The sequence below is a fragment of the Talpa occidentalis genome, unplaced genomic scaffold, assembly GCF_014898055.3.
Source record: "Talpa occidentalis isolate TD23 unplaced genomic scaffold, MPIMG_talOcc4v2.1 talOcc4.7, whole genome shotgun sequence".
Lineage (NCBI taxonomy): Eukaryota > Metazoa > Chordata > Mammalia > Eulipotyphla > Talpidae > Talpa > Talpa occidentalis.
In genome coordinates this window covers 7,046,193-7,062,136 of record NW_023605083.1, presented here as the reverse complement: position 1 = coordinate 7,062,136, position 15,944 = coordinate 7,046,193, and the positions used below count along the sequence as shown (strand labels likewise).

At 36.8% G+C, this 15,944-nt stretch overlaps 1 protein-coding gene across 8 annotated transcripts in view; it reads right to left on the bottom strand.

Annotated features, from left to right (window-relative positions):
* The window catches only part of MAPKAP1 (MAPK associated protein 1), a 192,935-nt gene that overhangs the window by 153,812 nt on the left and 23,179 nt on the right, over positions 1–15,944 (bottom strand). For all 8 annotated transcript variants that reach the window (XM_037491959.2, XM_037491961.1, XM_037491963.1 and 5 more), the window contains exons 3-4: positions 15,784–15,873; positions 8,975–9,123 (exon numbers count right to left, since the gene is read on the bottom strand). In XM_037491959.2, the coding sequence (XP_037347856.1) occupies positions 8,975–9,123; positions 15,784–15,873 (239 nt within the window). The remainder of the gene's footprint in view (positions 1–8,974; positions 9,124–15,783; positions 15,874–15,944) is intronic.

Below are 15,944 nucleotides of genomic sequence, written 5' to 3'. Positions count from 1 at the left end.
ACAACAGAACTCAGAAAAACAAAGTAATGATGACAATGATAAAAACTTTCCTTAAGAGGGAGTTTAAATCCCATCGCTAGACTTACATGAATTCTGTTTCTAAACTGAAGCAAAAACATCATAAACAATACTTGTTTTAACACTATGCATTTAATAAGATAGAAAAAAAAGTTATTGTGGGTTAAAAAAAAAAAAAAACCAACCCAGCAAGTTATTGTTTTGATGCCATAATTAGGAAGGGAAAATGAAAGTCAGCGAAACCACAGTTTTAGAAAAGTGGTTATTAGATTTTCTTCTTCCCACTATGGAAAAAGTCCTTCCTATTGAAGAAGGCAGTGAAATTTTATCACAGCTATTGCTATTCATAAATCTTATATCTATTTTAATTCAATCTGGCCCTAGCCTCTGAGTCGCTGCACCACAATTTGATTACTATAACCATACTTTTTAACTGCTGTCAGGAAAGACAGCGCCTTATACAAACATCTGCCGGAACACATGCCTGCGTTCTCCAGCACCAGCCTTAAATCATGCTCTGGTGATGAATCTTTATCTGACACTAATACTTTTTAACTTCATACAGACAATTAAAATGAATTGTAGCTAAATGCACATATAACAAATCAATTTAATCTTTGGTTGCATAGTAGCATATTTTGCAAATTTCGTAAACTTACTTTCTTACATGTATCTTTGTCTAGGTGTTAAAACTTCAATTTATCAGAAAGGAGTGGAGATATTAATAAAACAGCTCTTATGATACTGCCATGTAGTTGCAAGCCTCAAAGAGTAATGACAATTGAAATTAATCACTGCCATTTAAAAAAAACTACCACATTTATATGTGGAGTGTGCGATGCTGGGCTTCATTATAAGAGGGAGTTTCTAAGTCGAGTTTCTGCCCTCTACAAATTAATACAATCGAAAGTCAGGCAAACCCACCTACAATAACAAACTGTGTGAGCATCACTGCTGCCTCCACACTCCCCAGTCTTCTGTACCAGTCTTTGCTGTAGAACCCAGCACATCACATTCACGCTAGAGTTCGTTGTGCACAGGCCTGTTCCTCTGCTCATTCAGGTGCACCTGACATCATGGCCCCCAGTGATGGTCCCAGCACAGGTCACAACCCTCGCTGTGAAGTGTGGTTCCTCCACTTATTGGCTATATGGCCACTCAAACCTTCAAATTCCTCTATAGTCCTATCTTATTTATCTGTGCCTCATACAGAACTGGAATGTAATAAGCATTTGAAATCAATCATTTGAATACAGTGTGGGTGTTTAGCAACTAATTTGTTGGATGGACAGATGAATGGATGAATGGACATAGGATCTACTCTGCACACCAGGAAAATCAGTGAAAACATATTTGTGGCAAATACACTCGAGTTTATGTGCACAGCATCCCCCACATCCCTTTCCTAACCCCAATATCCAATTTTTTTTACATGTAAGAAAATTGAGGCTTACAACATGAAGGAACTTACCTAACAGACCCAACTGATAATAAAATTTAAAACAGCCTGTCAGGTTTCAAGAAAAGGGATAATTCTTTTGTCTTCAATTTTTTTTTAATTTTCAAGTTTTAACCAATGGTTAAAATAGAGCTTAAGAAAGACAGCTGTGGTGCTAGAATATGGAAAAAAGAGTTGAATACCAGCTCCCCACATACTAATGGGGTATCCCGGAGCAAGTCACTCTCTCTGATTCTCAGACTCCTCATCTGTAAAAACTCCCTACACAGTTTTGTTATAATTAAAAGAAAAAAGTAACAAACATATGTAGGTCAATTCTTCAATACTTTTTGAGTTTTCCTATTCATAACATATCATTTATGACAGTCAACTCCCAAATCACAAAACTATAGAAAATCATCCTAAATATGCAGAAACCAGAATTCAGAGGTGGAAGGTGACTTATCTAGGACCCCACTGCATGGCCAGAACTAAAATGTACCTCTTCTGATTCCAAGTCCATGATACTTCTACCACGTAGTCTTCAAGTTCTGGAATGTAAGTTTCCATTTTGTAAATATGAAAGTCAAGAATGAAAATAAAAATTCCTGAGAACTAAACACCTAGATTCTATGTCCAGCAGGGTGATGCTAGACTGTCATTTGATTTCTCTGGATAGATAATAAAGTCAGAGACTAATATTTAGAGGCACAAGAAAATCTGTGGTAAAGCAAGGCTGTCCCAGATGAGGAGGTTGAACAAGACTCCTATTGTGCCCAGTCCCTACCCTACATACAAGGACTGTCTCCTAGACTTTGCTGGGAAAGCGCTTGATATCCATTCAACCAGATTTCCTCTGCTAATCTGGTGATAATTAGCTTAAAGAGGGTAGTACTACAATAGCAATCTCATTTTAACAAAAATACGTTGCACCTCTTAGTATCCTAGCTTCTTTTTACCACTCGTAAAAGGATTCCTTTTTTTTTAAATATTCTTTTTTTTTTTTAAATTATTTATTTATTTATGCACACAAGAGCTGGGGTACCAGGGAGGGTGAGAGGATTCACCAGAGACAGAGCAGGGAACAGAACAGGCAGACTGACTGAAATACAATGCTGAGGGGAACAGCAGGCGAGACAGGAGAGGTCTGCTGCACCATGTGGGTTGCTCCCTGGCCAGCCGGGGATGGAACTTATGCCTCAGAGGCTGTAGATTGCCTCACAGTGCGGTGCTTAACCCCTTGTGCCACCGGGGAGGCCCTGTTAAAAGATTCTTGAAGGGTCTGTCTGGCCTCACACATCCTTCTCAGGTGTATTCTCTTTAGTACATCTCTAGGATCTTTGTAAAACACAAATCTGGTTACCTACATCTTCACTTAAATTTGTTCAAGACTTTCTAATGCGTTTAGGTAAAAGATGACACTTGTACCAGGCACATCTGGACTGCCCCTTGCACGCCACTCCACCTTACCCTTGGGGCTCAAACCACAAAGACTTTTCTCAGGTTCTCAAAACTGCCAAGCTCCCCATGCCTTAGAAACTCTGTATATCCCTTCTCCTCCCATTGCCAAGTTCCCTTTTACTCATATTTCAGTTCTCAGGTCAAGAGTCACCCCCTAGACTAGGTCAGATGTCCCTATGATAACGCTCTCCAAGCACCAGTAGCTCTCCTGAGATCTTGGCAATTAATTGGATGTGCTTATACTATGACTGCAATTCTACATTAAGTTCGGTGATATTTACTTAACCTTTAATCTTTATGCCAAGAGAAGCAACTCCATGAAGTCAGAAACCAGGATTGTTTCCGCACCTCACTATACCAGTTTTTACTTAGCAATGCCTGGTACATAGTAGACCCTCACTGAAGAGGCAGTAAACAAATGACAGTATGTATGATATCATTTCCCATTTTCATTAAATCCTCACAACATTTTAAGTATCATTAACCTCATTTTATAGACATGAAAACTGGCTCAGAAGACAGTGATTTGTCCAGTATCACACATCAGGTAAAGGGCAAAGTTGGAATTTGAGCCAAACCTAACAAACATATTCTTTCCACCGCACAGTTCTTTCTTTGAAGAGTCTCTAAACCAATGGTGAGTTGTAACCTCCAATGGGAATGTCTAGAAGATGGCTCCACAACCAGAGGAGGCCACCACAGACTGGCGGGTTGAGAACAAACTACAGAAATGAGGCCAGACAAAAAGAGCTCAGAGTGGGGCAAGCTGGTTTTAAGAAGTGAGCCCTGAGAATTTACTTCAGAGTAGGATGCGGGAAATGCTTTCTTTTGTTGTAAGGTACCTATTCAATTCACTTTGAATAACACCACCCTGACAAAGATGCCAAAATCTCTGCTTGGGGTTTTCAGTATAAAGTGAAACAAGAGGAAGAGGAACGCGTTAAACCAATGGTAAGGGGGTACTTTCATAAAAAAAGTTGTTTTTAAATTAATGAATCTGGTCCTTCTATTAGCATACCATAATGTGTAAAAAGGTGATTTCCCCCCCTTTAGAAATAGACAGAATAATAAAACTGGTCTGTGAAAAAGGCTAGCAGAGTCACAGAGATAAGTTGCCCCCCCCCCAATAAAACCCTGCTAAAAATAATGTTGTGACTACTCTCTTTTATTTAAGAGATAGGTAAACTGAAGTCAGTGAAAGAGACAACTGGTTCCTAAATCAAAATAGTCACCTTAAAATTCTTTCTTTTTAAAGAATTGTCTCTTACTGGATACTATGTAGTGAACCCCAGGAGCATGCCTATTGTGGCGGGAGTGGGGGGGGGGGTGATGGAGCATTATACTGCCAACTTCATTCTCAGCCACCTGGAGGTGGAAAGGAAGAAACAAGCTCAAAATCCTGAAGGCCGCTAGGCTGAAGGCAACATCTTGACTCAGGTAGCAATAAACAAAAGCTGCTACCTAAAAACACAGCCAGCACAAAAAAATTCCAAGTTGTATTTTTTGGAATGAGATCCTGAATCTAAGGTCATTTAACATACTGGAGGGGCCTATTCCCATGACAATAGCAAATATTCCAAGTCAAGATGAGGAGCATTTTCCTATAAAGGCAGATTTTTCACACGATTTCAGTTTGCTGAACTTTTCTAGGTTTGTAATATTTCTTGGTGGCTTTATGCTTTTCTGCAAACTTTTAAGTGACTTTCTTTGAAGAGAGCTATTTAATGCCAATGATTATAGAAAACATTTGTTCATAATTATCCAGACATAGACTGGAACAATGCTGAAACAAGAGCAGCATGCAAAAATGTATTTAAGGACTATCATCCCAAAATGCTGCTAAAAGCTATTAACCAGTATGTGTTAATTGCCACAGCATTCATATTAATTTTCACTTCAGGCTCGACATTGTGGAATATTTCCCTTGGTACATTTTAAACAAAGTTTAATTTAAGGAACTGCTTCTATCAACACTTATGAAAATTAACAGCCAAGCAATTAGCACTCATGAATTATCCCTTCCCCCACGCTCTCTCCAGCTTCCCTGTTAAAACAGTTTCTAACATAGATATGGTTACTTTCTAACAAGTTAACACACTCAAAGTCACAGTTGTCTATATGAACTTGAACTGGTTCTACTTTTTTAAGCACTTGTCAAAGCAAACATTCTTCTTATATTTAGAGTAGAATTTAGCTAAGTCAAATAAGTAAGATATTTAACATTTTAGTAAATCACCAAATAGTATCAAAGTACCTTCTCACCTGGTGCTTAAAAAAACAGCATTGAAGGAAAAAAGAAAAGTAAATACTTGTCTAATCTTTCTGTTTAAAGTCAAAGGCCAAAACCCCACTGGACTCCCTGGTCGTCAAAGGCATCACCTACATCTACTCTGCTGAGCACCTTATTTAACCAGGCTTTTCTAAAGTCCTGGTTTTAAGAACACATCTCCTCTCACAAGATCCTGTCAATAATCTAACAAAGTTACATAGAAGAGTTGACATCACTGGTCCCATTCTTTAGAGAGAAAGAGGCAGGAGTCTGGTATTTGTTAGTTAGGTGGAAAACCTAATTGAGGCAACAACTGATATCAGCAGTTTTGTTAGTAACTGTAATGACAGGAAATGGGTATTGGGTATTTGCAAACTCAGTTTAACCAGAATAGAGATGACACACTAGCAAAAATTTCTCAAGTAAGTGATAACATATAGGATGGAAAGAGTTTGATACACACCTCATTTCAAACAGCACCTCATTTCAAACAGGTGGAGGGACAGGGCAGACCATCCACATATTCTGGGGCACTTAAATCAGTGCTGACTGTTGACAGCCTGTCAGTAGTAGACCAAGCTCCCTCATCAACTCAAAGCAACTCCTGTCACATCTGACATCTCCCACACACAGAAGGGCTGGCACAGGGTGCTTTCCATTATCTCAACATGGAGAACAGAGGTTGGTATTGTTAATGAGACTAGTCAGAGGTCGTCTTTTCAACAGAGTCCTGAGCCCAGTGTTGCCTTGTCCACCTGTGCCCACCCAAAAGCCACTTTCGATCTATCTTGGATTTTTTTCAAATGATCAATAACAATTACTAATAATCGATGAATCCCAAACAGATCACAGCATCACCTATTTGTCAAAGAAGTGATATAAACATTACAATATCACAATAAACCTGATCACAGCATCTACGCATGTGCTACAAAGTCCGTGTCTCGGGCCAGTCCTCCCCTCTCAACTGTATCCTTCAAGAAATTAACCGATCCCGATTTTCAAAAATTACTAACCAGTTACAAGAACCAAATATTTGAAAGAATTCACTTTACTATTTTAAAGGTACTGTTTTCACACAGTACCTAAGAAATGCTTACCCTCAGAATCACTAAAAGCAGCGACCCAGTTTGCACAAACCGCTGAAGACACTAAATGTGCTTTCTTAACTATGAAGTAATTTAAAGCCATACCAAAAACAAAATTCTTTTTTCAAATCTAACGCTAGTTTAATCTTAAGGAGGATTTCACAGCAGTTAGTCTCTTGAGGAAATATATAATTAAGTAGTTTTTTAGCATATTTAATTAGACCCCAAACTCTTCCTTGTCCCCTTCTCTCCCCAATTATGTACCATTTACCCAAGAGACCTAAGCAACTCAGTTAATTATGTAAATAAGGCAAGCGTTATTCCCAAGAAAAGCACTGTGAATATTTGTAGGGGAAAAACTGTACATATTTTAGAGGCTTTAACAAACCTTTGCAAAAAGAAAAAATAGGACTTTCAAAATCCATGGGAAACTCTCACATTTGAGGCAAAAAGCATGGAGTTCAATGACAAGATGGCAAATCATTAACAGGACACTCATTTCACTTCTTAAATATGAGCTGAATAAAAATAAAATAATTTTAAGTTACAACAGTAACAAAAATTTAGTGCTGAATGTCAAATGATTTATAGAAAGAATCAATCTGGAAATTATTAAAGCTGACTCTCACAGAAAAGGCTTTATTATCAAGGGGTTGACATGATCTTAACTCTAGAGGCAGTCATGGTGCCGTATAACTACCACAATCCCATTATTATGCAATCACAAAATGCTAATTTGATCATTTTGAGGTGTTATTTGAATAGTCATTTTAATTTCTAGGTTACAAAAAGGCTTGACTCAAGTATAATTCTCTATTAATCATTGAGATGTCATTGAATATCATATTGATGCATTTCACAAAGATAAAGACTAATTTAATACGTACAATACAATATCCTTCAAATATTAGCCACTTTTATTATGTATCTGCCAAACGCATCAATATTAAATAATAGATGAAAACAGGGCTTAATTGTATTTTAGCAATTGTAAAATGAAGGGTAATAATAAAATAGCATTGCATCACAAGACAGACTTATGGATACATAAATCTTTCATAATCAATGTGTAATGGTGACTGCCCCATACTCACATCTTTTGCTGATTATCAGTAGACTTGATATGACAAAAGCTGTCGAGATTCTTAAGTGTAAATACACATCTAGGAAAAACAACTCCTTTGTGACTAAGGAAATAACTTCCTTATAGCTTTTTTTCTTTAATTTCTTGCTGGTACATCAGAAGTTAGATATATACCAAGCAGAGTTCACAACCTTCTGATAAATCCAAATGTAAGTAATTTACAGTACACTTTAATGGTATAATGAGAAATCTAGAATATAATATTTTCAAAGATCTTAGCCAGTTTATTGGCATCAAAGCATTATTACATATTAATTATTCCAGCAATTACATCCTCAAATAATGAGCTATCAGGCAGTGGAAGCTGATACATTTCAGCCATGTAACCCAGTCCCTCTATCTTCTCACATATCTGCATGAATCAATCACAGTATTTAAGAAAAAAATCCTCTATAGTCCAACTTGCCATGTTCCAGAGGCTGACAGCACTGTCCCCTAGGGGGACCCATGTTTCTCTGCTACATTCCACAAAAGAAAACAGAGGCGGCAGCAGGCAGGGGCAGATTAAAGAGAAGTGTTACATCAATACAATCTCTGATTTACTAAGAGTGATTTCAGATGTTTTTTGGAGGAAAGTCCTGACCATATGAGGAGCTATGTTATCTATGCATTTTATTTCCAGTTCTTGCTTTTCCTCCCCACAAATACTAGTAACTTCATATGCCAAGGACCATCATATATGCTTACCTAAACCTACAGAAACATGCTGAATTGTAGGAGGTGAAAGTGTTTGGAAGAGAAAACATTCCTTGCTGAAGGATAACACTACCAGCACATAACCAGAACCTGACTGTGAAAAATGCAAACATAAGCAGAGAGCTGTATACTTACTAATTGCAATGGTGTTGAAATAAGACAAATTGTACAAAACCCCTCCAGGCAGCAAGCTATCATTCAGCACCCCTGCCAGACAGTAAACATAATGGCAATAAATATAAACATCAACCACTATGGTCTCCTAAATGAGGTCCATCTCGGCACAGAGACACAAACAACAGGGACTGGAGGGGAGAGGTGCTACCCATGGAATACACACCACCTAAAATAGCGGTAATAGTTTTAGAAGGAAAATAAACACACTTTAATTTTATAGCTGCAAATTGTTAGAAAAACAAGAAAAAAATAAAGTCATTCTGTAAGCAAGTTCAAATTAAGATTCCCCACAATGAAGTAATGATAGGCAAAGCAACAGTCTAGAACTCAGAAATGAAGCGCCAATTTGCTAATGTCTGCAGTTATGGTAAAGGTTCAGATAACACAATGTAAACGGCCTCTCAGAACCACTTTCAAGGCTTTCCCAACACAATTAGATCTTGATTAATCACAACCCAACTAACCCAAACACTGAAGAACACTTAGATAAAATTTAAAACACACACACACATCTATCTCAAAACTGTTTTTGTTTTAAACCTTCCAAACATGACACTGTGGAAACATTAAGCCCAAATTTGTATGTTTTTCTATAGCCTGAGAAAATGTGTGTGACCTCTGATTACTGAGGCACTGTGGAAATGCTGCATCAGTATCCACGGGCTGGCTTCTTGGCCACTCACCTTGCCATCGTACTTGGAGTACTCATTGAAAGGGTTGTTCAGCTGCAGAGGACACTGCTCCAGGCGCACAGATAACATTGACTGCTTTCCAGAATTCGGAGGCTTCTCTTTGAGGGACTTTTTTTCAAATAGTGACTTTAACTCTTGGGCTGTGATACAAGAGGAAGGTTAAAAAACATCGTTATGATTACACCCAGAGAGACAACCTGACCACCTTCCCTAAATTCCTCCTTGGAACCTGAAGGAGGGGGTGTCCAGAGACAAGTTCAGGTCTGATGTGCGCAAAAAGCTTTACATGGACGTCAATGTTTGCACACTGAAAAGGCAGGCTGAAAACACACAGGTTAAGCCTATCGGTTTAAAAGGACTAAGGTTTGGGGCAGGGGGTGGGGTAGCAAGAGAAACCAAAACAGCAGTTATTGTCTAAGGAGAGAGCTCTCAGCTAGAAGACCTGAGCTTTGGCCAGGCTTAGCACCAAAAACAGCCATGCAATACCAGACAATTCTCTAATACTCTCTGCATCTGTCAAATTAGATAATCTTGAAGATCTCTCCTGGTTCTAGTATTATGTGATTTTGGAATTTTTATTCCTGAAGGTCAAGGTCCACATCTTAATCTTTTTACAGTCTCTAGTAACACCTCGCACAAAATCTGGATGACAAAGATGAGGAGGAAAAAGAGAGAGAATGTTTATAATAATAGTAACTAACACAGTAATGCTACCATGAAGTATATAGTAGCATTATCTCAATTTTGTCCATGTGGAACTGAAGCTTAGGATATTTTCTGATTAGTCCTAAATAGTAAATAGCAGAGCTAAATTTTGCACCCAGCAAGGCTTTTAGTGATTAGGTACTAATGAACAAAGTAGACCTTCAGTAAATATTGTTACATGAATTAATGAATAAAATAATGATTGAAGGAATTCAGATTAAATTATTAAATCAGAATCTTTAGCTCTTATTCATTAGCAAATCAAGACAAGTTAGTTTCATATCTTCTCAAAGCTGATTCAATTTTCCAAATTAACCCAAATCATTTATGGTGGCAGCTAGAGGTAAGTACAAAGGGGTTCATTATACTTTTCCTTTTATTTTTGTGGCTAGAAAATTTCCATACTTAAATATTTAAATAAATCAATCTTAAATCTTAAAATCTGCAATAGGTTTAATCCTACTTCATTCTTGAGCAAAACCAAATTGAACTGAGACCAAACAGAAGTTGGAAATAGTTTCTTAAAAAAATTTTTTTAATATAACTAAAAGTATATATTCTTAACAAACTAATGGCAGATTTATGGAATGAGTTCCTATAGATGTAAGCAGCAAACAAGAGGAAAGGATCTAATTCTTTTTTAAAATGTAGCACTTGACTATCAAATTCCATTATTTATTTCTTAAAGATTTTATTTTTACATATAACTGGGGTAGAGGCCAGAGGTGTGGGGAGGTGAGAGGATTCATCAGAAACAGAGGGCGAGCAGAGCAGGCAGATCTACAGAAATGCATGCTGAGGGGAGTAGCAGGCAAGACAGGAGAGGTAGGCTACATCATGTGGGCCGGCTCCCTGGCCAGGGATCGAACTCATGCTGCAGTGGCTGCTGATGGCTTCCTGGTGCTGAGACTTCACCCCTTGTGCCACCAGGGAGGCCCTCCAATTCCATTATTATATACAGAACATATAAATACATATAATCAAAAGATACTAAATACACATTTGAAAAGGGTTTAGATTACTATTAAAGTAGTATTTTAAACCTTGGAAGTACGATTTGACCTGTAATCTACTGACAACTTTACTGTTGCACTTTGGAAAGGAATCCTTCTTTATTAAAATACCTACTATGGACCAGGAACAATGCGAGGTGTTTTCTAACTCTTATTTTCACACTTTACGTTCTAGTCAGCATCAGAGCCTTCAGAAGACATCCAGAACCACCTCTACAGTTACCAAAACTGGATCATTAACAGCACTTTCAAACTGGTCTTTCTGCTTCTAATCCTGTTCCCCCAGCCCCATCACTGCCTCTCCCCAACACAGTAGTCAATGAGTCTTTTTAAATATAAGTTACAAATCTTAGAATAAGAATTTATAATCTTAACCACATGAAAAATTTTTGTGTGGGGGGAAAAACATTAGGTAAGTGAAAAGAAAAATAATTAGCTAGGAAAGAATAAAAGTTAATAATAATATTCCTTACATATGAAGATTCCTCAGAACAAACAATAGTATAGAAAAAATGACAAGAAATATGAAATGGCCACAGGAAAAAAAATTCAAATATCTGTTACACAAAGGAAAAGAATGCTCAACCACATTCGTAACAAAGGATATGCAAACACAAAGGCTACACTGAGGTACCATTCTACATTTATTAGATGGCAAAAGTCTAGATGTTTGAGGCTATGAGGAAATAGTCACTCTACACATTAGTGGAAGGAGTGCAAACTAGTGAAACCCCTATGAAAGGAAATGTGGCAAAGTCAAGGAAAACTATGTTTTATCATTTTTTCCATATGAATTCCTTCATATGTAAGGAATATTATTACCACCTTCAGATTCCACTCGTAGCTATACTGGCATGAAAGAAAACATGTGCACAAGGCTGTTCACTACAGTGACGTCTGCTACAGCAAAAGCCTGAAAATAATCAAACACCCTCCCCTCCCTCACAAGGGACTGGATGGCTGAGTTATGGCACACCTTATCATGGAGTACTATGAAGCTGTAAAATGAAATGAAACCTGTTTCTATATATTTGCTTCAGGATGTGCTGCTAAGCAAAAAAAAAAAAAAAAAGCCCCACATTATATGGCGTGTATACTATGAAGTCTTTACTCCAAAGAGGGGTATATGAATGAAAATATGCTTACAGATAGTTTTAAGTGTACAAAACCATCAAAACCTTTTTTATTTTAAATGACTATAGGAACAATGGCAGAGACAAGAACTGAAGCTAGGTGTTCCTGATTTTATACCTTGTTTCATGTATTCAATTTTGGAACCATGTAAATGTTTTAATTATTAAAGAAAATTAAAAGCATAGTCTCTAAAAACATAAGCAAACTGAAATAAATGAAGCTAAGTGTAATTTGAATTGACAATTTAACTACAGAGGAATTATTTTAAGTAACTATCACAGCAATTTGACTGCATGTTTCCTAAACGAATATATCAAAAGAGCAAAAAAAAATTTTTTAACTGTTTTTAGTAATCATACTTAGTAATGATGCTGGTATTTCTATTCTGGAACCCAAGATTTCTGGCATAAAGGATACATAAATATAAAGCAAAAAAATTAAGTAAACTCTTAGTGATCCTAAATTGGAATTGGAATCATAGCATTAACTCTGTATTTCTTCTGAAAAAATTTTTTTTTTTTTTTGCTGAGCTTTAGCTCCTGAAAAAATCTTCAAGAAAAAAGCAATCCAGTCAGTACCCCTAGAACTCAAGCTTTGGTCTCCTAATGCCATTTACTACTAAAAAGAACCAAGCCTCTGGAGAAATTATTGATTCCCGATTTGGGAAAGGAAATGTGTAAGATAAGCCTAGAACACCTTATCATACAAGACAGCAAGGAAGCTATGAAAGCTTACTAGAATTTTAGCAAAATAACTTAGAAGTCAATGTGAAAGGACTCACATTACCCTCCTCCCCCCAAATAGCATCAAAAAAGAATAACAACTGCAATAAATTGAAAAAATATAAAACATGCTTTAAGAGCCCATTATATTCATAATGATATGGGGGGGGGGACCTGGTGATTCATATAGGATGGTAGAGATTACTCTCTTAATTCTGACAACTGCTAAAACAAGGGAAACAATCAGTCATCTCACACCTGTTAGAATGACCTACAGCAAAAAGATAAGAAACAGCAAATGTTGGTTGAGGTGTGGGGGAAAAGGAATTCTCATTCACTCTTCCAGAGTTTAAAAAAAAAAAAAGCTTAGCTCAAGGGAAGAATTAGATATGTTTAATAAAATAATAAATTTTATTTTTCAAAAAGGGAAAGAATCAAGCATTTATCCTACCTTTCTTGTAGGGACAGAACAACATATTAAATGAGACCACAGGGATACAATTAGCAAAACCCAAAATGCAGGAAATTCTATGGGGCAAAAGTTCTTCAACAAATAAATTATAAGGGGGGAAAAAGAATGTATAGATTAAAAAAAGAAATGAGATGTATTTTTGGTTATGTGTGGACCTTTGCTCTAGATCTGAACACAAAAACAGAAAACAAAACTTTGGGACAATCAGGGAAATGTCTGCTAATATTAAAGAATTCCTGTTCATTTTTTGGAAACACATAAGCATTTAAGTGTGAAATTATATGGTAACAAGAATTTGTTTAAAAATAATCCTGAGGGGAGCAGACACAAATATATAAATGACAATAAGATGGTCCCTATGATCATAACTGCTGAAGTTGGGTGATAAGTGTGCATATTGGGGTTCATCATTCACCTCTCTCTATTTTTGTATGTTTGAACTTCTCTGTAATAAAAAGTTGTTTTTTTAAAAAAGTTTTACTGGGGCCTCCCTGGTGGTGCAAAGGGTTAAGCAGAGCTCTGTGAAGCAATCCACAGCCTCTGCAGCACAAGTGAGTTCCATCCCCGGCCAGGGAGCAACCCACATGGCACAGCAGACCTCTCCTGTCTTGCCCGCTGCTCCCCTCAGCAGTGTATTTCTGTCAGTCTGCCTGTTTTGTTCCCCACTCTGTCTCTGGTAGGGAATCCTCTCTCCCCCATCCCCCACCCCCATACCTCTGGCTTATACCCCAGCTCTTGTATGCATAAATAAATAAGACACAAATATAGAAAAATAAGAGTGTGACCAAATGATTACCAAACCAAAATTCCCAATTAAGATCAAAAGCACTTGGCTATGGTTTTTCTCGCCAAAGGAGAATATGTGTTTGAGAGAGATGACAACACAATGGATGATCAGTTTGCCAAAAGTAGTGGATTCTACTTTTCTAGCACATTTCAGCATACCCAGAGTGTCAAGCTGTGGTTTAATGATGGAATGTAGAGAATTCAAAAACACTCTTTCTGCAAGAGTGACCACCAGGTCACTAGCCAGAATCAGGGTCAACATTTCAAAGCACAAAGAGGCATGTTAAGGAAGTTTTTTCATAAATAATACCACAGGGTCAATTACTGAAATTTGTGAGGGGCAGAAAAAAAAGGGAAGGAAACTGAAGAAGAGAGAACACAAATATACACAATGGCCACTCTCGTTACAAATGAAAGGAAAAGGGGGAATACTGGTTTCTCTAGCACAGTCTCTGAAGCAATGAACAGAAATTAAAAGTAGGTTAGAACTGAGTGGAAGACATGTCAAAACTTATTAGATGTATCTGATTATTAGGTGTATCAAAATTTAAATTGAAGAGCTTAGTTCTCAAATTGTAAAAGTGATAATCCAGTTATACTTGAGTTGACCTATTAATTCTATTATTTATTTATGATTTTTTAGATAAGGAAGTGAAGAAGGAAAAACAAAGGGTAGCTGGAAAGATGGGATTAGTTATAAACTGACTCTGTGCTCACTAAGAGATTAATAGGAAAAGCATTAAGATGTTTAAAAAATTGAAGAAAGTAGACAAGATATATGATAAAAAGGTTTTTCAGTGTGTGCTAAGTAGGCAGAGAGAATATTAACTGAGCAACAGAAAAGGTGAGCCTAGAAATATTTTTGAAGTATCAAAAACAAAACTAAAAAAAGACACAGAAGTGAACTATCAGAAAAAGAAAGAAGTAAAAAGGATTTCTGGTTCTACATGGTCCTCCTCAGAAGCAATCATTAAGAAAAGTATACCCATTGAGCAGACTTGGGTTTACAATCACAGTAGGGGAAAGCCATAACCACTTCATATAATGTGGTTTAACAAAAGAGATCGGTCTTTAAATACAGACAGTGCTCAATATAAAGTATGTCGCTACTATACTACCATTCCTAGTCTTGTAACTTTAGCAAGCTAAATACCTCTGAGCCTGACTATCTATTAATGACAACAATGATATCTACACCTTTTAAGTTCACTGCATGGAGGTAAAGCATGTAAAATGCTTAGAATGGCATTGGCAGGTGCTGATATTTTTTGCTTCATAAATATGATGTAGCAATGGAGAATCAGTACAAATGGTTTGGGCACAATTACATGCCATAGTGGTACTGGGAGATGTTAGGAGGATATAGAAGACAGACTGCAGAAATGTCTTTGAAAGAAGAAAAAAAGTCTAGGAAACATGATATAAACATTATAAAATATTTGAACAGTATTTTAGTCTGAAAAAATATCTAAGTCTTCCTTTCTTGCTGAGATTGAAGCTTTGAAAAAACATAATATGGCCAGCTTTTTAATATACACACTACATGAAAACATAAAGTAAATGCTAATAATAGCAGCAACATAATGGTTTTTAAGCTAATGGAAAAGAATTAGCATATATGCAAAACAGATTGTGATTAGGGCTACTAATGAGGCAAGGGAAAGTCTAGGTTGGATCTGCTGGAGGTCCATCATAGGTACTCCTTGGCTCTACGAACAAATACTGGCAGGAACAGTTTGTACAAAATGCGCCTTGCACACATCAAGTCCTGCCACCCAGAACAAAGAGTGGCCAAAAAGACAAGACCTAGAGAATGCACAGCTTCAGAGGGCCAAGGCACCAAGCAAGAAGTTTAAAGCTTAAAACACAAGATATCTGGCCAGAATATTTAAAAGGATGAATTAAAAATAAAGGCTTTTACATAATAAACTAAATAAATCTGAAATAAACAAAATTATTTCCATTTACCTGATTGCTTAGAATTTCTTTCTTTCCACTGAACATTTTTGCATTTGATCTGGTTTTGTCTCTCTTTTCGGAGTCGTTCTAATCTTTGAGCTTGAAAAGAAATATTATAACTATAAGTTTGTCAATGAAAGTTTACTATAAACAAAGACATAATTAACTAC